Source organism: Chelonoidis abingdonii, chromosome 2 (assembly GCF_003597395.2).
Source record: "Chelonoidis abingdonii isolate Lonesome George chromosome 2, CheloAbing_2.0, whole genome shotgun sequence".
NCBI classification, from domain to species: domain Eukaryota; kingdom Metazoa; phylum Chordata; order Testudines; family Testudinidae; genus Chelonoidis; species Chelonoidis abingdonii.
The window spans coordinates 21,698,653-21,723,729 of NC_133770.1; the positions used below are offsets into that span (position 1 = coordinate 21,698,653).

The 25,077-nt window shown below is 42.5% G+C and overlaps 2 protein-coding genes across 2 annotated transcripts in view; both read left to right on the forward strand.

Moving 5' to 3' along the window:
- The window catches only part of NOM1 (nucleolar protein with MIF4G domain 1), a 368,675-nt gene that overhangs the window by 147,403 nt on the left and 196,195 nt on the right, over nucleotides 1-25,077 (forward strand). The gene's annotated exons all lie outside the window — the stretch shown is intronic.
- Nucleotides 18,437-25,077, forward strand: part of UBE3C (ubiquitin protein ligase E3C) — a 189,246-nt gene continuing 182,605 nt past the window's right edge. The window contains exon 1 of the mRNA XM_032783876.2: nucleotides 18,437-18,860. Within this exon, the coding sequence (XP_032639767.1) occupies nucleotides 18,795-18,860 (66 nt within the window). The 5' untranslated portion in view covers nucleotides 18,437-18,794. The remainder of the gene's footprint in view (nucleotides 18,861-25,077) is intronic.

The window sequence follows — 25,077 nt, forward strand, 5'->3', positions numbered from 1 at the left end:
GGAGGCATGTCTGCCTCCCCACTGAGCCAAACTCTGCCCCGCGGGAGCGCGCAGCCCCGACCCCCAGAGCGCTGCGCGCGGCGGCCGGGCTCCAGGGGAGGGGGCGGCAGCTTGCTGCCCTTGGCCCCGGAGCGCGGACCCCGCGGCTTGCCGTGCCGGGAGAGTGGGGCCATTTGCCACCCGTGCGCACGGCTATGCTTCTGCTCCCTGCCCTCGCGGGGGAAGTGGAGGCAGAGCAGAGCGCGCCGGGGTGCGCAGGATTTTTAGTGGCATGCTGGAGTCCCGGCAGGCTCCAGCGTGCCATTAAAAATTGGCTCGCGTGCCGTCTTTGGCACGCGTGCCATAGGTTGCCGACCCCTGCTATAGGATAAAGGCACCTCAATATTATGAGGGTGAGGAAGTTAGATATGGACATGGGAGGCTGGGCATCAGAATGAATATTCATAGTAGTCTCCAGACCCTATACTAGCCCAGCCATTTTATAAGTGGTGGCGAGCTTTCCATCATTGACCCTTCAGCTCTTCATTGTCATCATCTACAACCGACCTTCAGGCACTGGGGTCTGGACCGTTGGACTCATTTGGCATGCCAGGGACTGGGCTGATCCTTTGTCTCTTACCACCAAAGAAGGCTGTGAGTATATAAGCATATGAGCATAAGCAAGGAATGATACCAGAAATATCCCCAACACTATATTACTGCTATTTGTTTATGTGGTTTGGAGTTTTCTTGTCTATACTGATTGTGTTAATAAAAGTGGCTAAGGTTTTTCTTTGCCCTCAGTGTGAGTGTCTTTCCTTGTAGATATTGAACTTGTTAGTTTTAATTGACTTATGTCTTATTCAGGACTAGAACCCTATTACCTCCAACTCATTAAATTAGTATTAATTGGCAACCAATACAATTTTAACCATTAAAGAATCAGTCTATACCACTCTGAAGGCCTCCACTCCACTCCAGTTCCCTTGTGTACAGCTCAACCAGATGCAGTGGTGCCAAGTTCTGGCTAAACATGGAAGGAAGGGAAAGGAGAACAGGGGAGCCAAGAGACATGAAACAATAAGGAGTTTATTGTTTGGAACTGGCCATACTGTTTGCACTGTCCATGAACCTGGTTTTTGTTAAAAGTTTTGATGTTGGATTATTACCATTACCATGCAGTTATTTAATGTTGTGTTTTTCTAATGTATGAGCAAAAAACAAGCTTTTTATTTTATTAAGAAATGTTATTGCCGTCACTGCATCACATCAAATGATATATATTTCAAATAATAAAGTAAACACATGATAAGGAACAACTGGGAAGTTGTATGCAAACACTATTTCCCAATACACTACTCTACATCAAGCCACACTGTAAATCCACAGTACTCCCCAGTTCACAAGCGGTTATGTCATTCATAACTACAAAGCATGGCAATCAATCCCGACTTCAGTTTATAAGCAGTCATGTCATTCATAACTACAATGCATTCCAATTAATTCCTCCCCCCATTTCATAAGTGGTCATGTCATTCAGAACTACAGTGCATGGTAATCCACTTCCCTGCCCCCAAGCTCCATTTCATTGCATAGTGTGATAATATCTCATTTGCAATAGAGACTGTAAAAGCACATTCATAAACATACTATGTTCCCTCTTCCATTGGCCCATGCAAGTCCATAATGGGGGAGCACAGAGTATCCCTGATTGGGTTGCTTAGGTGCATTCTGCCCCAGCTGTGGTAGGTGCAATTTCTAGTTGAGTGTACAGGTTCCACAATCCATTACTGTCATAACTCCATTCAGAGGCAAATGGCTCATCTTTGACTTCTCAACGATTATGAAGAGCACAGCAAGACACAGTAATGTGCCCAGCACCAATCACAGGCATCCAAACGTGTCTGTAAACAGTGCCAGAGGGATTTCAGTCTGCCAAACACTAACACACAATCAATCACCATTCTGAACCTGCAGAGAGTGTAATCGAATCTTTTTTTGAGAGGCCCTCTGAGATCAGGATATGGTTGCATAAGTGAAGGCAAAAGAAGGTATGCTGGGCCATTAACTTCATTGATGACAATGTCATTTGGTAGGAATAGTGTCCCAGCCAGCCACCCCATGAATGTAGAATCCTGATTGTCATAAAACCCTAGCATCATGAACTTTTCCAATGCACCGCAGCAGGTCACCATAAATCAGCCTCTCTGGTCCACCAAGGCCTGCATAATAATGAACTAGTACCCTCTGCAGTTTATGTACTCACATGCTCCTTAAGGAAGACAAATTCTGGGCACATGAGTCCCATCAATGACCCCAGCACAGTTTGGAAACCCTGTTCTGTCAGCAATCACTTAAGGGATATTGTTTATGCCCACCACCTTTTAGAAAATCACATGCCTGATATACCCCCAAAACTCCACAACCACTTTACCCATGGTTGACTTTCCAACACTGAACTGGTTAGCAGTGGACCTGTAGCAGCCTGGGGTAGCCAGCTTCCAGTCAGTAATAGCAGCCTATTTCTGGACCGATGTGACTGCCCTTGTATGTCTTGTAATGGTGAAGGATGGGGTAGGCTACTCACAAAACTCTAGAAATGCAGCTCTCCTAGTGTGAAAGTTCTGGACCCATTGCTGGTCATCCCACCTCTATATGATGATGTGATCCTACCAGTCTGCATTTTTGGCCCTGCTCCAGAAGCTCCATTCTATGCAGGGGGCATCAGAGATTGTAAGCAGCATCAGCCAGTTCCATTTTTCCATGTCTATAACATAGAATCATAGAACTGGAAGGGACCTCAAGAGGTCATCTAGTGCAGTCCCCTGCACTCATGGCAGGACTAACTATCTAGACCATTCCTAACCAGTGTTTGTCTAACCTGCTCTTAAAAATCTCCAATGATGGAGATTCCACAATCTCCCTAGGCAATTTATTCCAGTGCTTAACCATCCTGATAGTTAGGAAGTTTTTCCTAATGTCCAACCTAAACCAGCCTTGCTGCAAATTAAGCCCATTGCTTCTTGTCCTATTGTGAGAGGTTAAGAAAAACAATTTTTCTTCCTCCTCCTTGTAACAACCTTTTACACGCTTGAAGACTGTTATCATGTCCTCTCTCAGTCTTCTCTTTTTCAAACTAAAGAAACAATTTTTTCAAGCTTCCCTCATGTCACGTTTTCTAGACCTTTAATCATTTTTGTTGCTCTTCTCTGGACTCTGTCCAATTTGTCCACATCCTTCCTGAAATGTGGCGCCCAGAACTGGACACAGTACTCCAGCTGAGGCCTAATAAGAGCAGAGTAGAGCAGAAGAATTACTTCTCGTGCCTTGATTACAACACTCCTGCTAATACATCCCAGAATGATGTTTTCTTTTTTTGCAACAGTGTTACACTGTTGACTCATATTTAGTTTGTGGTCCACTGTGACCCTCAGATTCCTTTCCGCAGTACTCCTTCCTAGGCAGTCATTTCCCATTTTGTATGTGTGCAACTGATCATTCCTTCCGAAATGGAGTACTTTGCATTAGTCCTTATTGAATTTCATCCTATTTACTTCAGACCATTTCTCCAGTTTGTCCAGATAATTTTGAATTTTAATCCTATGTCCAAAGCACTTGCAACCCCTCCCAGCTTGGTATTGTCCGCAAACTTTATAAGTGTACTCTCTATGCCATTATCTAAATCATTGATGAAGATATTGAACAGAACCAGACCCAGAACTGAGGCCTGTGGCACCCCTCTCATTCCATCCTTCCAGCATGACTGTGAACCACTGATAACTACTCTCTTGGAATGGTTTTCCAACCAGTTTTGCGCCCACCTTATAGTAGCTTCATGTAGGTTGCATTTCCCTAGTTTGTTTATGAGAAGGTCATGCGAGATATCAGGTTGGTTTGACACAATTTGTTTTTGACAAATCCGTGCTGACTGTTACTTATCACCTTGTTATCTTCTAGATGTTTGCAAATTGATTGCTTAATTATTTACTCCATTATCTTTTCGGGTACAGAAGTTAAGCTGACTGGTCTGTAATTCCCCAGGTTGTCCTTATTTCCCTTTTTATAGATGGGCACTATATTTGCCCTTATCCAGTCCTCTGGAATCTCTCCCGTCTTCCATGATTTCTCAAGGATAATTGCTAATGGCCCAGATATCTCCTCAGACAGCTCCTTGAGTATTCTAGGATATATTTCATCAGGCCCTGGTGACTTGAAGACAACTAACTTGTCCAAGTAATTTTTAACTTGTTCTTTCCCTATTTTAGCCTCTTCTGATCCCACCTCATTTTCACTGGCATTCACTACATTAGATGTCCAAACATCACCAACCTTCTTCGTGAAAATCGAAACAAAGAAGTCATTAAGCACGTCTGCCATTTCCACATTTTCTGTTATTATTTCCCCCACTTCCTCACTGAGTAACGAGCCTACACTGTCCTTGGTCTTCCTCTTGCTTCTAATATATTTGTATTTTCTTGTTACCCTTTACGTCTCTAGCTAGTTTGATCTCATTTTGTGCCTTGGCCTTTCTAATTTTGTCCCAACATACTTGATTAATTGTTTGTATTCATCCTTTGTAATTTGACCTAGTTTCCACTTTTTGTAGGACTCTTTTTTGATCTTTAGATCATTGAAGATCTACTGGTTAAGCCAGGGTGGTCTCTTGCCATACCTCCTATCTTTCCTACACGGTGGGATAGTTTCCTCTTGTGTCCTTAATAAAGTCTTTTTGAAAAACTACCAATTGTCTTCTATTGTTTTTCCCTTAGACGTGCTTCCCATGGGATCTTACCTACCAAATCCCTGAGTTTGTTAAAGTCTGCCTTCTAGAAATCCATTGTCTTTATATTGCTGTTCTCCCTCCTACCATTCCTTAAAGTCATTAACTAGATCATTTCATGATCACTTTTACCTTCCTGCTTCCATCCACTTTCAAATTCTCAACAGTTCCTCCCTATTTGTCAAAATCAAATCTAGAACAGCTTCTCCCCTAGCAGCTTTCTCCACCTTCTGGAATAAAAAATAGTCTCCAATACATTCCAAGAATTTACTGAATAATCTGTACCCTGCTGTGTTATTTTCCCAACAGATATCTTGTAGTTGAAGTTTCCCATCACCATGAAGTCCTGTGCTTTGGATGATTTTGTTATCTGTTTAAAAAAAGCTTCACCCACCTCTTCTTCCTGGTTAGGTGGTCTGTAGGAGACCCCTACCATGACATCACCCTTGTTTTTACCCCTTTTATCCTTACCCAGAGGCTTTCAACAAGTCTGTCTCCTATTTCCATTTCAATCTCAGTCCAAGTGTATACATTTTTAATATATAAAGCAACACCTCCTCCCCTTTTCCCTGCTGGTCCTTCTTGAGCAAGCTGCACCCTTCTATACCAATATTCCAGTCTTCCTCCTCTTCCTCTTACTCCATCAGAGGCTTTCGGTAGGTCAGAAAACCAGCACCAGACTGTCAACCAGCATCTCATGGATGCTCTGCCCATTTGATGAAACAGAAGCAAAAGCCCAAGCAAGAGAAGCTCGTCAAATGGTGTCAAGCCTGAATCCCCACTATGTCACTCCAAGTGCAGAAGTGGGGGCCTGCAAGGATTTTAAAAATTAATACTTGCCACTCCAGTCTTGTATTACACTCCCAAGGTTACAGCTTTTTTCTGACCTTGGCTTGGTAACACTGCCACCACCCAAATGCAAAAAAAAAACCCTTTGAACCCAGGAAGGAGCAATTGGGAATTCCTCCCTATGGGGTACCCTCAAGCCCTTTCACTCCCCCCTCCAGGGAAGAGCTGAGAAAGAAAACAAAGGAGATTAGCTGTGGCAACCAGCTAATCAAACAACATGCATAAACCTCTTAGGACACCAAAAATCCAATCCTGTTTTTTGAAAAGATAAATTTTATTAAAAACAAAAAGAAAGAAAATACATCTGGAACTTAGGCTTTTGCTAGATTTTAAAAGAGCAATTCCAAAAATCAAGCACCCAAAATAGCTTTCTTAGGGGTTCAGCTTAAAGGTTACGAGCAAACAAAAGCATCTGGGGTTAGCACATAGGAGATCCACAACCCTTAAAAAATAAACAGAAATAAACCTGATTGTGTCTAGCTAAACATTCTGATTTACTTTCACCTTTGGGTTATTAAAAATAGTTCTAGATATGATCAGATTATTTCATATCTGGTTCAAACTTTACACAGCATTCCTGCTGCCCCGTCTCTTCAGCCCAGAGAACAACAGACAAATGGAAAGTTTCTTTCCCAAATTTAAAAGTTCTAGCCTTCCCGTTGACTCTTTTGGTCAGGTGCTCACGCCTTTTCTTTTACTGGTGGGCTTGTTAACCCTTTACAGGTAAACCAAGCAGGTAACAGACACCAAGAGGGATTTTACAGCTAACTGGCTGGCTGGGTGTCTATCAAAGGGAGGTACTCCCCACCCCCCTCATGTATCACAAATAGTGATTCCCCCATGTTGCCGGCTTTGGTTGCCAGGAGTGTACAGATCCAAAAGACAGCTCAGCAGAATCTGTTGGGAACTTAGTGAACTGTGGCAACCTCCTGAAATGTGGTGGGTGGCGAGTCAAGTTTTTCCACACTGCACCACAAACCAGGGGCTAGAGTGGCTACAGCTGGGGTGGGCCCTGGGAAGTCTGGATATGGTGGTTTGACTAGGGTCTGCATACTGCAGTGTGGATGCTGAAACCCCATGTTTGGGCACTGGGTCCACAAAGTCTAAACCTAGGGTCCATATGCAATGTGGATGCTCAAACCCTGGGCTTGGAAACCCAGGGTCTATGGATGCAAGTTCCAGTAATCCAAGGCTTACATTGCAGTCTAGACGTACCCTTAGAATCATGAAATCTGTCATTTCATGATCACCTTCAGATTTGCAACCAATTTCAACCTGTCAGTCAGAATCAAGTCTAAAATGCCTCCCCTTTCTTCCCTCCCCCATTACTTTCTCCACTTTCTGAAACAAGGAGTTGTCCCCATACATTCCAAGAACTTACTGGACATTCTTTGTTTTGTCATATTACTTTTCCATCATATGTCTGGGTAGTGAAAGTCTTGTGTTCTGGATATTTATGTTTGTTTTAATAGCGCCTTATGCACTTTCTACTCCTGATTTTGTAGACCCCCCCTTGTAGACACCATGATGTCATCCCTGTCCTCCACCCTTTTATCTTCACCCAGAGACTTTCAAATGACCTGCCTCTCAGATCCTTCAGGACCTCAGAACAAGTGTATATGTTCTTAATATACAATGCAACATCTCTTCCCTTTTTTCTCTGCCTATCCTTCCTGAAAAAGCTGTACTCCTCTGTACCAATATTCCAGTCATGAGATTTATTCCACCAAATTTCTGTGACACCAATTAAGTCATAATTTAGCTTGTGTCCTAAGACTTCCAGTTCTTCCTGTGTATTCCCCAGGTTCCATGCATTTGTGTATAGATATCTAAGATGTTATGCTGATTCCCCTGCTGTTTTCCCTCTTGTTGCTTCTATGATCTTATTGCTATTTTCCACTCCTCCCCCCAGTTCTTGACTTAGGCAAACAGGGGATGTGGATGGGGACCTGAACACTGTGTACTGTCCAAGGTGGCCAGCAGCCAGTCTCCTCCTGGAAGAGCAGCCGGCTCTCCTTCCTTCTCAGGTGCCACTGTAATCTTCTCTGGTTGGCTTGTATCCTGCATCCCAGATATATGCATTTTTGTGTGTATGCATTATGATAATTATAATAATTATATGACTACAATACATACTATTTTTCTACATGACCCTTACCAAGCAGCGCAATTGAAGTGAAAGCCCTGCTGAGCCTCTGTGGTCCAGGTTTGGTGCATCCCTAGTTGCTCTGTGGGGATGGCGCAGGTACACTCCACTCAGCACATAGGAGCTGTGAGGAGATGGAGGATCCTCAATGCAGGTGAACTCTTTAGAGAATTTAAGCTGCCAAAGTCTAACAAACTTCTACTGAGCGCATATAAACTGAGATTTTTCAGGGATTTATGATTTAGTCAAATTTGGGTGGATTTTCAGAGGGATGGCAAAAAACACATCCCTAGCACCAAGGTGATCACCCTGACAAATTTCTAGGTCTTGATCCAAAGCATAGAGATTCTACTGCTTCTCAATGATTTTTTTTAACATAGGCAAAACATATATTTTTTCCAGATCTCATTCTTGAAAAGGCTGAACCTTTTAGCTGAAACGTTCCAAAAAAATTCAGCTGGAGGCAAACACTTGATCTGGAAAACTTCAGCCTGAACGGTTAAAGTCTGGCAAAGTTATAAGCAACTGAAAACAGGGTCTTATAATGTAGGGTCGAGCAGCCTTATCTTCAGGCAAAGAAAAAATATGAATAACTGAATTTATGTTTTTTTCACTAGTAACTGTGATTATTTGCTCAGCACTGATAGTGAAAATAGACTAAGTTGCACTTTCATTATACTGACTATCACTTTCCTAGCTCTGATGCATTGTACAATACAAGGGACTATATAAGTCCAAAGAACTGGTATTCCTTAGATTGTTTTTAATTCTGTGAAAACATTTCTACTGATTTTGTCAAAACCTTGTTTTTATAGAACTTACCTTTTAAGTGTACAATACATTGGTCTGATAGTGTCCCCCTTATTTTTTGCAACAACATATATTAGAAGAGTTAGCCAGTTATTTGTATCTGTTATAGAGCTATTTTTCCATCCTCAGTAGAGAAAAAATATTGTGGGTTTGACAAAGTATTTCTCTGCTCTTAATCAGTTGTATTGTGCTTTAAAAATGTAATGTGCTATAAAGGTGTTCATCATCATCATCATGTTCCTACTATGCCTCTGGCATTTAGGGCAGTGAGGAGGCTCCTCCCAGGGCCGGCTCTAGCCATTTCGCTGTCCCAAGCACGGCGGCATGCCGCAGGGGGCGCTCTGCCGCTTGCCGGTCCCACGGCTCCGGTGGACCTCCCGCAGGCATCCCTGCGGAGGGTCTGCTGGTCCCGCGGCTCCGGGTGCAGGAGAAGTCCCATGGCTCCAGGTCCAGGAGAAGTACCTCTGCTCCTGTTTCAAGCTAGTAAGGATTGGTATTGTTTTATGTGTCCTTGGCTTCAACCTTGAGCGCCAATCCCTTATTCATTTATTAAAGGTTGACTAGTGTGTAAATCTCTGGGGTCACACATATGGTGGCACTCCCAAAGTCTCCTGACCATTGAAGAAAGCAGCATGACTATGGCTTTTGTAGCAGTAGCTGAACAGCCTGTCTTGCTTGAATCTGACTCTCTCGTCTCTAGACTCTGAACACTGGCTTTTCCCTACTCCTACAGCAATTGATCCAACAATAGGAATACAGGTGCAGGAGAAGTACCTTTGCTCCTGTTTCAAGCTAGTAAGGATTGGTATTGTTTTATGTGTCCTTGGCTTCAACCTTGAGCGCCAATTCCTTATTCATTTGTTAAAGGACTGATATTTATTTTGACACTGTTTTCATCCCAAATTGGGACAAAAAGTGAAACTGTCATATATTTTTTGGAGATGAAAAGTTCTGAAAAAAATTGATTTTGGAATGCCAAAAAGCCATATTTTGACATTTTTTATTTACACGAAATGTTGATTTGAACAGCTATGTTTAGTTTTCAATTGGCATTTCATCTTAAAATGACGTTTTAAATTGAAACGTTTCTGTTCAAATGTACATTTTTAAATGAAGCGTTTCAGTTCAAATTGACAGGAAACAAAACTTTTCAATCTGAAATATTACCTTGGGGAAAAAAATTAAAAATTAACATTTTCCTGTGGAAAATGTCAATGTTAACAAAACCACATTTTCATATAAAAAACTTTATTGGAAAATTTTTGCCTAACTTCATAAGCAATCAAGTAAGAATAAATAACAATAGCGTAAAGATAGACGTAATGGATGTCACTGTGCTGTAGTAAAAAATTCTAAGGGTAAAATTTCTGATTGTTTTTTACTAATGTAAAGAATTCTAGACTGATGCTTTAAAGAAATGCTGGACATTAAAGACAGAAATGCTCCCCTTTTAGCACAATGTATCTGAGTTACAATATCTATTGCTGAAAAGAGATATCAGTTTTCTTAGGAACAAAGAAATCACAAGCAGTAGCATCTTTTCTAAAGAGTAAGAATAAGTTCATGAAGGACAAGTTGGCTTCTATTCGTGAAACCATACCTGCGAGCAGCCCTTTATAGTCCCAGTTCCTGCAAAATGATGGGAGAAGATGAAGGGGTTGTTGTGTGGCTTGGAAAGAGAGAAAAAGCTCAAAGAATGTACAAAAAGAAAGAAGATCAGAGAGTTAAGGAACAACTATATTATGTGGACAGGTTTCAGAGGGGTAGTCATGCCTGTCACCACGCAAGGCATTGAATTTAACTATATTATGCAGGGCCGTCCTTAGGATTTATGGTGCCCTAGGCAAGATTATTAAACTGGTGCCCCCGTGCCTGTCTTCCTCTGAGCAACACAAACATAAGCTTACAGTACTGGAAAACTTGCCATATGCATGTTATTAAAACCAGTTTAACTTAATGAAGCACACTGTAGTGCTGATGGACTAGCACTAAAGAAGTAGCACTATAGAAAAAATTCTGATTTGACAGAATGATGCAAATAATATAATTATTTTATTTTGTCAACATTTTATTGGAAATTTATATGAAGAGATATTGAAACAAGGATTTGTTTTTAATTAAAATCAATCTTTCTGGCTTTTTTGGCTGCAAAATCAGTAATAATGTCATGTCATCGTATGGCAAAGACAAAGTTGATGTCTTGTTCGATTGCAGAATAGCAAGACCAGGTTCAAGAGTTCTGACTGCTCTTTGTAGAGCGGAGATAGTTTTCAATGAGCTTTAGTTACTGAAAACTCCGTTCACCCTCGATGCTTACTGTTACAGGAGAATGTCTCGTTAGAAACGAAGTGGCAATGTACCATTAGGATATAATATGTATTTAAAGTTATAGCGAGTTTGTGATGAATAAACTGTACAATGTCATCATCGATTTTGCATGTGGCAACAACTCATGACGACTTACTCATTTCATGTCAGTTCAAGTTCCATTTTAAATCAACGACGATGCACGTGGCTTCAGGAGAGAGCTCTTTAGATCAGGGGCCCCCAACGCGGTGCCCGCAGATGTACCCGGCGCTTGCATAGGCCTCTCAGTCGCACCCACTGCGTACTGGCGGAGGATGAGGATCTGCCGAAATGCTGCCAAATTCAGCATTGCCATTTCGGCAGATGCTTATCTGCACCCGCAGTCCTTAACTGTGAGCTCTGGCGCGCCCACAGGTGAAAGGAGGTTGGGGACTCCATGGATCTAGGCTCTTGCACTTTGTGATCTTAGTTGCTCTTGTTTTGATTATTTCATTGAATTTAGTCCCAGTCAGCCGTGCAGCTGCTTAGTGAATGGAACCTCAGGCCGACAGTTGGTTTGAGTGCTCAGCGGGGTCTGAGAGGTAGCCTCAAGCGCTGCTCAGCCTGCTGCCAGCCTGGGGTTCCTTGGGGTCCCTAGGCCAGCAGTGGGTGCTGAGTGGCTGCGGCGGCCAGGGACCCTGCGTGCAATGGACAGGCAGCAGCCGGAACCCAGAGCAGGGAAGTGGCGGGCTGAGCCGCTAACAAACATAAACGTATCTCGCGATCTGCGTACCCCTGTCAAAATCAGCCTCGGTGCCACCTTTGACACTTTAGGGCAATGTGTGCACAGGTTGCCGACCCTTGCTCTATTACAATTAGTAAGGAGAATGAGCATATTTACAAGTTGTTGAGGGCTTCTCTTTTGGCTAGCCAGTAACCGGGCTATAGGAAAGTCAGTCAACATTTTTTGTTTTCTCTGATGAAAACTGGCCCCACTCCCTTACCATACTCAACTTTGTCACAGATAATTGTCAAACGATTAATTAGTTCTGTTTTGCGCTAGATATTGATTTTACAAAAAAATTATTGAAATTGAATTCAGGATTGTTAGGCAAGCATTTTTGGCAAACCAGTTTTTAAATGACACTTTAATGGCAACACAGTACTGCTTTCATGCTTGGCTCACCCCGGACTGACTGAGATGGCTCACACAGCTTGCAGTAGAGTACAGGAGATCCCTTTTTTATTAAGCAGGGCATCCCAGAATAGATCTGGGGGGGCAGGGAGGGGGGAACGCCAGGGGCAGGGCAGGGGGGGGCGGGGGGGGAATAGCAGGGGGGCACCACTGCCAACCAGAGGACCATGGAGAAGTTAGCAGCATCTGATTCAGGAATGGGGCGCCATACTGAGCCACTAGCAGTCTACCTGCCCTGTGCAGTGCCCTAGATGGAGGATGGATCACTGCAGCCCAAGGGAGAGATGCGCTCAGGTAGCATAGGGTGAATACACGATTCAGATGGGCCCACCCCCCCCCTTTTGCCTGCCGGACAGACCATGTGATCATCTTGCGCATTCTGGGGGGGGCGAGGGGGGGGGGCGTGGGACGGGCGGGGGGGGGGGGGGCAACGGAGGCCACAGCACCAGGGGTTCAATTGCCCTGTGCAGTTCCCCCAGCTGAGATCGGATCACGCGGCACTTTTTATGGGAGGAGAGATTTTCCATCTCCAGCTTCGGAGGACCAGATCCAGATGTCACTGATTTTATTGCGGGGGGGGCCCCCATACCGTTTCCCATATTTTGGAGGCGTTTGTCTTCTATAGGCATCAATTAACCCCTATCTAGCGATGACCAGACAGCAAGTGTGAAAAAAAAATCAGGACGGGAGGTGGGGGGAAGAGGAGCCTATAAGAAGGAAAAGACCCAAAAACTCGGGAGACTGTCTCTAGTAAAAAGTGGGACTATCTGCTCACCCTCCTTACCCGAACACCCTTGATCACTGATTTTTCGCATCATTACATTTTTCACACATCTGGCTAACCCCAACCCAGCCCTGAGTGACATTCCAATCCTGGCTCGCTGCAGAGGAAGTGAGTTACTTTCACTTTCATTCCTCAGCAGGCAGGCGGCCAGCCTCCTCCCCCCACCTACCCCCCAGCACCTCACCCAACCCAGCCCTGACGGAGGGGAGGGAGGAGAGAGAGAGAGATGCTCCTGGGGAGGAGGGAGAAAGGAGGGGGTGCTCCATGGGCCAAGGGGGGAGAAGAATGGATGTTATGGGGAATAACAAAGGATACTGCCAGAGCCGCTGAGCCTGCCTCACCTCACACCAGGGGAAAGAGTCACACTCACAGGTGATTTCTTTCCCCCACCCCTGCCTAGCGACACCAGCAGCCAATCCCCTCCCTCAGACTGTGCTGCATTCAGCTCTCTCTAGGACTCTGCTCTTACATGCTCCACTGCTTCCTGTCTGTTCAGGCTCTCGCAGAGCGGTGCTCCCAGACCTAGTGGTGCCTTAGGCGGCTGCCTATTCTGCCTGTGGCTAAGGACGGCCCTGATATTATGTGTTGTACAGAAGACAAGGAGCTGAAATATGGTGCAGAAGGCAAGGGGAAGCTAGTGAATTCATATTAGTGATACTCAAAGGGGACTAGCTAGTAGATATATATTCCTGAACTCTTACGTTTATGTGTAAAATACGAGCCATTCTTTATCTTCCAGATTACCTGTAAAGTTGAGTTTTCTGACTTTTGTGCATTTAAATTCTCAGATATAACATCACCATATTTTTGTGCACCTTTTCTGTTTTTTTTAAAAAAGAAACCAAACAGAGAAACCTCATGTATGCTTAGCTAGTTTCAATAAGTGCAATTTATTCAATATATGAAGTTACAGGCAGACATATATTTATTATGTTATTTTCCTTCATTTTATAAAAACACATCTAGAGTGGCCTCTAGGGCATGTGCAAAAATCATTAATATTTGCAAACATACATTCATCAACTGGACTCGTCAGTTAATAATAATGGGAAATATTTCAAACCACTTTTTCAGGAATAATCTGGGCCAAAAGATGAGCCTTGTCAAAGACATGCTACACATAATGCTCTACGTAGGGCCTGATCCAAAGCTCATTAGAATCAATGAATTGACTCCTATTGAGTTTAGTGGGCTTTGGGTCAGGCTCTTAAGCTTTGCATGTGGGACTAAAATGGCCTGGTTTGGTTGAAATTCACCAGAAATGAAATTTCTTCAAACATCCAAAGGCTTGCACTAGCAGCCTTCGGTGTTTGTTCACAGGGATAAAGTTGTGCTTCTCAATGTGGGGATACTGCCCTCCAGTAATGTAACGTGATGAATCTGTGACCCTGCATTGTAACATGGTATTTTGTAAGCCTCCATAATATAGTTGCATCTACAAGCTATCTTTGTAGGATGCAGCATCACCTCCTTGAAATTGTGGCAACCCTAAAAACACAGGACTAGTAGTCAGCCTTATCAAGCTCTAGTTTCCCTCAAGGACTAAGCCCATGACAAGTCTGAAGTTTTAAAATTCAAACTCTTGAGTCACCCAAATCCAAAAATATCCCACAACTTAGAGACATTTGAATGGCATTTTACTAAACTGTTCCAACATTTATCCCCGAATGTCACCTTCTAATGCAAAGTCCCAATTTTGTCTGTTGTGATGGAGGCTTGTGATGTTTGGGGATTACATTTTATGGAAAAGTTTGCTAAAATGCCATTTGAATATTTCTAGGGTGAGGAATTAGACTATTAATATTTGTGTAACATCTTGTAGGTACCAAGTCTATGTAAATGCTTTATATTATGATTATTGTTGACTCATTTCCTAGGTATAAACAGATTTATAATAATAATAATAATGATAATTAGTAGGGCTGTCAAGTGATTACAAATATTAATCGTGATTAATCGCTCAATTAAAAAATTAATTGTGATTAATTGCACTGTTAAACAATAATAGAATACCATTTATTTAAATATTTTTGGATGTTTTCTACATTTTCAAATATATTCAATTACAACACAGAATACAAAGTGTACAGTTTTCAGACTGGTAGCCATGTCAGTCTGTATCAGCAAAAAGAACAAGGAGTACTTGTGGCACCTTAGAAACTAACACATTTATTTGGGCATTAGCTTTTGTGGGCTAAAGTCCACTTCATCAGATATATGGAGTGGAAAATACAGTAGGAAGAGATAGATGGATAGATAGATAGATAGATAGATAGATAGAACATGAAAATATGGGGGTTGCCATACCAACTCTAATGAGACAAATCAATTAAAGTGGGCTATTATCAGCGGGAGGAAAAAAAAACTTTTGTAGTGGTAATCAGGGTGGCCCATTTCAAACAAGAAGGTGTGAGTAACAGTAGGGGGAAAAAAATTAGCATGGGGAAAATAGTTTTTTAGTTTGTCGTGTAATGACCCATCCACTCCCCAGTCAGACTTTATTCAAGCCTAATTTAATGGTGTCCAGTTTGGAAATTAATTCCAGTTCTGCAGTTTCTCATTGGAGTCTGTTTTTGAAGTTTTTTTGTTGAAGAATTGTGACTTTTAGGTCTGTAACTGAGTGACCAGGGAGGTTGAAGTGATCTCAGACTGGTTTTTGAATGTTATAATTCTTGACGTCTGATTTGTGTCCATTTATTCTTTTGCATAGAGACTGTCTGGTTTGGCCAATGTACATGGCAGAGGGGCATTGCTGGCACATGATGGCATATATCACATTGGTAGATGTGCAGGTGAAAGAGCCCCTGATGGTGTGGCTGAAGTTATTGTCCTATGATGGTATCCCCTGAATAGATATATGGACAGAGTTGGCAACAGGGTTTGTTGCAAGGATAGGTTCCTGGGTTAGTGTTTTTGTTGTGTGTGGTTGCTGGTAAATATTTGCTTCAGGTTGGGGGGCTGTCTGTAAGTGAGGACTGGCCTGTCTCCCAGGGTCTGTGAGAGTGAGGGTTCCTCTTTCAGGATAGGTTGTAGATCCTTGATGATGCACTGGGGAGGTTTTAGTTGGGGGCTGAAGGTGATGGCTAGTGGCATTCTTTATATTTATATTTATTTTTATTACAAGTGTTTACACTGTAAAAAGACAAAAGAAATAGTATTTTTCAATTCACCTAATACAAGCACTATAATGCAATCTCTTTATCATGAAAGTTGAACTTACAAATATAGAATTAGGTACAAACATACTGCATTCAAAAATAAAACAATGTAACATTTTAGAGCTTGCAAGTCCACTCAGTCCTACTTCTTGTTCAGCCAATCGCTCAAACAAGTTTGTTTACATTTGCAGGCGATAATGCTGCCAGCTTCTTGTTTACAATGTTACCTGAAAGTGAGAACAGGTGTTCTCATGGCACTGTTGTAGCCAGTGTTGGAAGATATTTACATGCCAGATGCACATTTTTCAACCACCATTCCAGGGGACATGCATCCATGTTGATGGCAAGTTCTGCTTGAAAACCACCCAAAGCAGTGCAGACCAACACATGTTCATTTTCATTATCTGAGTCAGATGCCACAAACAGAAGGTTAATTTTCTTTTTTGGTGGTTTGGGTTCTGTAGTTTCCGCATCAGAATGTTGCTCTTTTAAGATTTCTGAAAGCATGCTCCCTACCATGTCCCTCAGATTTTGGAAGACCCTTCAGATTCTTAGATCTTGGGTTGAGTGTTCTAGTCATCTTTAGAAATCTCACATTGGTACCTTCTTTCAGTTTTGTGAAATTTTCAGTGAAAGTATTCTTAAAACGAACAACATGTTCTGGGTCCTCATCTAAGACTGCTACAACATATATATAAATGGACCAGGGGACATACAATTCTCCCTCAAGGAGTTCAGTCACATATTTAACACATTATTTTTTTAATGACTGTCATCAGCATGAAAGCATGTCCTCTCAAATGGTGGCTGAAGCATGAAGGGGCATATGAATGTTTAGTATATCTGGCATGTAAATACCTTGCAATGTTGGCTGCAAAAGTGCCATGCAAATGCCTGTTCTGACTTTCTGGTGATAATGCTGTCCTCTTCTTATTTACAATATCTCCTGTAAATGTAAACAAACTTGTTTGTCTTCACGATTGGCTGAACAAGAAGTAGGACTGAGTGGACTTGTAGCCTCTGAAGTTTTACATTGTTTTGTTTTTGAGTGCAGTTATGTAACAACATTTTTTTTACATTTGTAAGTTGGACTTTTAGGACAAAGATATTGCTCTGCAGTATTTGTATGAGGTGAATTGAAAAAATACTATTTCTTCTGTTTATCATTTTTACAGTGCAAATATTTTAAATCAAAATATACACTTTGATTTCAATTACAACACAGAATACAAGATATATATGAATATGAACATCCTCAATATTTAATAAATTTCAATTGGTAGTCTCTTGTTTAACAATGCAATTAAAACTGCAAATAATTTTTTTGAGTTAATCGCATGAGTTAACTGTGATTAATCGACAGCCCTAAGAATTAGACAATGTAACTATGCAAAGTTTAGATCCATAACTGGAACCTAATCTGTGTTTGGCCTGTTATGGTGACAGATCAGAGTTAAGTTTGGATCTGGATTCAGTGTTCTGGTTTGGGGTAGACTTCAGTTATATACAGATAACTCACATTTATCTAACTGTCAAGGGGAAGGCATCTAAATCCTTCAGCTAGTGGGAGCTTTGGATAAAAATATTTTTCGTAGACACATTTTACGTTGGGCAAAACCACCGCATTTTGGAGGAACTGAAACGTGGATAACGGGTTCAGATCAGGGGCGCTTGGATGTGACATTTAGGTTCAGATAAGAAGGGTTTGGCTAACCTGACATTTAGGGCAGGGGCGGCTCTGGGCCCCAGCACGCCAAGCACGTGCTTGGGGCAGCATGCCGCGGGGGGTGCTCTGCTGGTCGCGGGCACGCCTGCGGAGGGTCCGCTGGTCCCACGGCTCCACCAGCACCAAGAGGTCGACCGGAGCCGCAGGACCGGTGAGCGGCAGAGCGCCCCCCCGTGCCATGACACCGTGCTTGGGGCAGCGAAATGTCTAGAGCCGCCCCTCATTCAGGGTTAGCGAAGGGGGGAGTGTCTGGGTACAGTGACACTGGGGTGCTGGATGAGGTGCCATGTGTTCTGATAACAAGGTTTCTGATTCAGGCCCTGGAAGGCTGGAAAACTGAGGTGGGTTCGGGGGACAGTCGGGGCCAGGGCCTGCGTGTGCGTGGGGGGTGGCGGCCTGCCGGGCTGCTGACGGGCTCTGCGGACATGGATCCGAGGGCACGGAGGGCCCTGGCCCTGACTGAGGCAGGGAGGAGCCGGCCCAGGCTTCTAGTTGGTCAGGATCCAGGGGCCACGGCACAGCCCCCCTCGGCCATGCCTGTGCCCGGGCTGTGAGAACGGCGCGCAGCTGGCGCGGGGATGGGCCACTGGCGAGGGGCAGCACTGAGCCGAGCCACCGCCCCCCGCACGCCCTGCCCGCGGCCGGGCCACGCTCTGACACTGACGAGTCCCAACTGGAGGCCGGGCGCGCGCGGGAGGCAGGCAGCGCGCGTTCCTGGCGGCTGCGGCGGGAGCGCGCACAGGGAGCTGGTCGGCGGCCATTTTCTCTCCGGAGCCGGCTGATCCCTAGTGTAAGGGAAGCAGCCGAGTCAGCCCCCCTCCCCTGCACGGAGCAGCAGCTGGTGGTCAGAGAGGAGGGGGTTTGGGGGGGCGTGCGGGAGGAGGAGCAGCCCCTCCTGGGTGGGGGCAGCCCGGCGGCAGCAGTGGGAGGGAGGCAGCGAAGGTGGCACGGGGGGTGGCTGGGTTTGTGCCTCCCCTCGACGGGCAGCGGCTGCCCCTTCCCAAGCCCCAGTCATTGCCCCTGTGTAGCGTCAGCCTGGGAGGCAGCAAGGACGCCGCTCTAGATGGGATAAGCTGTAAACATGTTCAGCTTTGAAGGGGATTTCAAAACCAGGCCCAAGGTGTCTCTTGGAGGAGCAAGTAGGAAGGTAAGAAGCGCGGTGGGGCTGTCTGAATTATCGCTCGTGTCTGATTTTCCTAGCGTGCCTGTGCTGCCTTTTGCACCCGGCTGCTGGGCCTTACAAATGGGAGCAGGTGTGACTAAGGTTTCTTAGGGGCAGAGGAAGAAATAGCTCTCCAGTCCCATGGATGATGTTTTGATTTGTTTGTGTTTAAATCAGGCCCCGCACCCCTCAAAGCTCCAGGTGCATTCAAAAGTGTGTGAGAGAAATTACTCCCTCTTGACTCCCCCCTCCAAGTGATCTGATTTGTTGTGGGAACCATGCTTGGAGCAGTTAGTTTCTGGGGATAGTTAGGAACCTCTGTCGTTTCTTTTAAAGTCTTTGAAACACACTACAAAAATCATGGGTCACTGGAATGGGGGAGGGATATACTTGTAGAATTTAAAATTGCAAATTCATGGGGCCTCCATCCCAAATGGTTCAGGGTTGTCAGGGTACAATTTTACCCCTTTATCGCCGAGTTTGCATTCAAACAGCAAACTGAAATCAATGTGTTATGTGCAGAGTGAGTAGGAAGTGAAAAGGTTTGGTTAGGGCTTGCTGATTGGGAAGGGGTATAAATAATTTAATTTTTGTGAGCCACAGGGGTCTCTCAGATCTAAAGAGCAAACAAATTCCAAAGCAAAGTTTTTGAAGCAGCCTCATTGAAAAGGTTTCCCTCCCTTTGGTTCATCAGTTAGATTCTGGTTCTGCTTGTCATGATCCCTATCATGGAGGAAGCAGCAAAGAATCTTGTGGCACCTTGTAGACTAACAGACGTTTTGGAGCATGAGCTTTCGTGGGTGAATACCCACTTCGTTGGATGCATGCATCCGGTGTAGTGGGTATTCACCCATGAAAGCTCATGCTCCAAAACGTCTGTTAGTCTATAAGGTGCCACAGGATTCTTTGCTGCTTTTACAGATCCAGACTAACACGGCTACCCCTCTGACACTTATCATGGGGGAGCTGTTTGAGCTCTGATGTAGTGTATTTGTTTTATTCTTCAGTAACGTAAATGAAAATATAGATTTGGGGCTGTGCATTATAATTATGTTTGTTGTTGTTCTGGGACTTTCTAGATGAGGTAGTAAACTGAGAAGTCTGGGCTAATAAGAGAAAATTGTGTTACCCAATATTAAATTCACAGTGAACTTTGCTATCACAGTATTATCTGCTACATATTTTCATAAAGAAAATGTACATCAGAACTGTATTAAGTGTGTGTAACTATTCATCTGAATTATGGAAGAACTATCTTCCTCTGACACTTCTGATGACTAAAAGCCATTTATGGTCATTAGAGCACATACATGGCATTACATTTTTGTATGCCAAAAGTAGAATAAATCTTAATAGTTAAAAGTGGCAATTGGCAGAGCATGCCCTGCTCTTCAGGAATGTATTTTAGGTATTTTACATCCTTTGACATCAAGTTATGATCGCTAATAGTATCACTTACAGAATATGTTTCCTCTTCCAGAAAGGGAAAAAAGTATCATAATATCTTCTGATACTATTATTAATTTCTCTAGTTTATGCAGATTGCAGTTGGATTCCCAATCATGGTGGGAATAATATTTTATAATATGGAATAATATTTTGTAATATGGAATACAGTTTACTAATATATTCTGAATTAGCGCACACAAGGGATAAATTCCTATAAGGGTAAAGTTGCAAGGGTAAATGTTCAAAAGTAAGGAAATGGGAAAGCCGAAATTGAGTATACAACTTACTTCTGCAATTTGATCTAGATGAGTGGGCTCCATTGACTTCAGTAGCTCTGCCCTGATGCATGCATCTGCCCACCTAGATCTATTTAGTGTTTGTGTTATCAGTGGGACTACTTACTTGAGTAAAATTAGTCACGGTTTTCAGTACTAATATGGACATCGTGGGAAGCGCTAATATACATATGTGTTTTGAAGAAAGTACTTACAGCATTTGGTGAAGGTAATAATTGAACTTTATTTGTCATGTCATATGAAAAATACAGATTATCACAATTTCTGCAGAACAGGACGTGCTATAGTAGATATATGGGTGTGGCAAATATTTGCATAGAGTTCAGGAATTGTGCATCTGGCTATTTTTGCTGATACCACATGATAGACTTTTGTGGGGAATTTCCCCATACTAATTGGTTACAAAATCCAAAACCTGTTTCTTGTGTCAACCTTTTCTGAAAGTTTGAACTGTTCTTTGGCATAAACTTTCCCTTCCCCAAGTTGTTTGTACCTTTTTTTAAAAAAGATACACTTCAAACCTCTAATCCTGTGAAAGAATCCACCCAGGCAGATCCTGGCATCAGTGCAGAGCTCCATTGAAGTCCAGCCAAGCTCTGTATGGGTGCATGGTTCTGCCTACATTGATACAATTGGAGGATTAGGGGTCAAGTAAATGGTACTGTTTAAGTATGTATATAGACTGTCTGCTTTTGAAATTAAGGCCTTGTCTGCTCTAGGAATGTTTTGCTGGTATAGTTATACTGGTATAGCTAAACTGGCAAAACACTTTTAGTGTGGGTTCATAAACTATACTGGCATAAATGTAGTTATATTGGAGTAAATGTGTCCCACGCTAGGCATTATGTTGGCATAGCTATGTCAATAAAATAAAAAATCTCTCTCCCTAACTAACATATTTATTGGTGCAACTTTTAAGTGTGACCAGTCCTAAGGGACATTTTAGTGGGTCAGTTTCTTTGGAAAGAACACTTAGTATTTGGGCCTAAAAGCTGATTCTTTCTGATAATAGGCCCATACAATGGCAGGTCTTTCTTGAAGGGACACTGAGTTAAAAAACATATTGAAAAAGATTTATTTACTGGGGTTACTAACAGCTTTCTTGATCCAAGAAGCTGAATATAATATAGTTTATCACTATGGTTGTGTAGAGTTGGCTTGGGTACTAAAAATAAACTGGTTCAGTTTTGCTCTAGATAACTTTACTTTTTGGGTCATGTGCATCAATATAATTTGGAATGTAATTTTTAAAGTCTTTTAACTGAACGAAAAAATCTTGAATTTTTGTTTTAGGTTTCATTACACCTCTTGATTAGGAAGAATTTTTTTTTCTAGCAATGTTACAGTACCTGAGCGAGTTCCTTTGAAGATTTCAATTGTAATATTTTTTGTAATTTTTAAAATTGTACATGCATGATATCTTCTATCAAAGAGCCTGCAAACACACCACTGGTAGTGTTTACTTTCATGCTTAGACCCATTGACTTCAATAGGACTAGTCATACTAGTTGTGTATTTGTTTGCAGGATCAGCTATTATCCATGCAGATTTAGAATTGGATGACGAGTTGGTTTATTTTCATTTTTTGTCTTCCTACAAATACTCTGGCTTTTGAGACCCTTTGAATATCACTGTTAGTTTCTGTTTTCATTTAACTATTACAATAAGTTTCTAGGCCTCTTCATTTGAAAGATAGTCTTCAAACTGAAAACTGATTGTCAGGGTTGAGAGTTGAAGAAAAATCCTCATAACATTCTTAGTTACTTGTGGACTACCTTCTCCACCTCCTCCAGAGCTTGTTTTTGAGGTCTAAAAGGCTTGCAGCTACGGAACCTCTGATTTGGGGGAGGAAGAGTTGGTTTGGGAAGTGATGGGCCAAAGAATCACTTTGCTGACCTGCTGCAAAAATCTTTAGGCTGTCCTTGATTTCAGCTAAAAACTGCTTTAAATATTTTGGATTAATTATGGTCAGACCTACAGTACTGGCCAGTTGTCAAGACTGGTCAACTTTTACTCTCAACAGAAACTTAGGTCCTAATCTGCAACTGCATCCACGTTGGCAGATCCCTGTCCCTGTATGGAATCCCATTGAAGGCAAGGGACTTTGCATGAGAGTAGGGATCTGCCCATGAGAGCTATTTGCAGGGTAATGACATTTTGTAATACTTGGCAGGACAGACTGTTAAACGGGTTACTGTCAATACAAGCTGATCTCAAAATGTAGAATTTGTAAAACAAACTTTTATAAAACTTAAGCCCATTAAATAGTATCATAATTTAAAAAAAACAACAAATCCAACACCTGTTTTAAAATAAATATTCCCCTGCAGTGTTTGTAACTCAGATATTTCAGTACCACAAAACTGAAAGTGAAACAGACTTCATTTATATTTTATTTATTAAATTGATACTTGGAGAAATGAGGAGTTAACAAAGCTTAAATAGTGTCAAGTAAATAGGACTTTTAAAATTCTTTCAATGTGAATAATTTGAGTCTTTTAATAATGAGCTAAGAAATTTGTTCACATGATATTGGTATGACTTCCATTGTCAATATCACTTTAAGAATGAGGATTCTTGTATTTTTTTAATAGGAGGTACACTGATAGGATCTAGAGAAAGAACTTAGCTTGCATAATATAGACTGCACATGGAATGACTCACTAGGAAATAAACAGAAATTAGTGAGCTAAACAGTAGGATTGAGGGCCCCAGTACTGCAATGAGATCTGAACAGGCACAGGGCTCTGCTGGTATAGATTTTATTGTGGGATCTAGATTTACAATAATATACATCTGTAAGAATTATAGAATTGTGGGATCTGTTTGAATGAAAAAAAGTGATATGTGACACAACTGCATATTGATTGAAAACTTTTCACCCTTTTTTTCAAAAAGGAAGTCTTAACCTTATTTTATTTAGAGGTTTTCATTATATCTATTTTTTTCTTAGAAATGCATTTTACAAGAAACAAAATATTTTATATTGCATTTATAACTGCACACCAGATCACTATTAAATGACTGGCTCCTGGGGCTTTAGATTATGTGATTAAAATTTGTGTTTTGGGTGTTGGTACCCTGGGAAAGAATTATACTGCTTTATTGTATCTGCAAATGATGCAGCATTGGCAGACCCTTATGCAGAGGTGGCGTCCAAACTGGTATACCTCTACTCCGCTATAACGCGGTCAGGGGGAGCCAAAAATCCCTACCGTGTTATAGCTGAAACCCTATTGGGGTTGGGAGTGGCAGGGCTCCAGCGGTGATTTAAAGAGCTCCGGGGTCCAGCCGCTGCAGGGAGCCCCAGGCCCTTTAAATCGCCGGTGGAGCCCCGCTGCCACAGCCCCGGGATAGGGGCGGCAGGCCTCGAGCGGTGATTTAAAGGGCCTGGGGCTCTCCGCAGCAGCCGGAGCCCCAGGCCCTTTAAATCGCCGGCAAGCGCCACTGCCACAGCCCTGGGGTAGCAGCGGCAGGGCTCGAGCGATGATTTAAAGGGCCTGGGGCTCCCAGCAGCAGCCGGAGCCCCAGACCCTTTAGAGCGCCACGAGAGCCCCGCTGCTACTGCGCTATACGCAATCCCGTGTTATGTCAGGTCGTGTTGTAGCAGGGTAGAGGTGTGTAAGGTTTTGCCCATACCGATACTTCTGAAGTACTGAGGCCTAAGTTTTGCAGTAGACTACACTGTTTTCACTGCATAGATTTGGAGTTCAGAGGTAATGCTGTTCAAGTATTCTTATCTCACCTGGGAAATGTTCAAAACAATTTATAAATACATATATTTTCAGGGGGGTTTCTTCCTTCTACTTCATAGGGAATTTTCCTCATCTTTAAATTGAAGCTACAAATTATGAAGTAATAGTTAAGGTTGCAGAAGATATTCCATTCTAACCTGTTGTTATTAATCCTTTGGTACTTTTTCAAAATTTGGGCTGAAATTTCTAATCTTAAAGGTGAACTTTTTTCTGTAAATTTCAGAAAAATTGGACAAGACACTTAGTTATCAGGCAGTGGAAAACATACATCTTTCCAGTTTTGATATAATAAATCAAATAACATGCTATTAAAAATTATCACCTGTTGTTTATTTATAATACAGTAGAGCTTGAGGCTCCAGTCAGGTCAGGGCCCCATTGCTTTACAGACATATAGTAAAGATAGTCCCAGCCCCAAAGAGTTACAGACTTAAGTTCAGGTAGGTAAACAGATCCATGTGGATCAATCATCATGTCCTTGTGGAGTCTGTGAAGTCAGTGGAGCTTTACATGACATCAAAGTTGTATGGGTGGATGAACTTGTAGCAAAGTTTCTTCATAAATGAAGGATTAAGGTCTAAGTTTAAGTCTGTAAGCAACTGGGAAATACGTATTACTCTCCTAAGAGCTGGTAATAGTGCTAATATCCTAGGGTAGAATTCTGGCCTCACTGAAGTCAGTGACAAAACTCCCACTGACTTC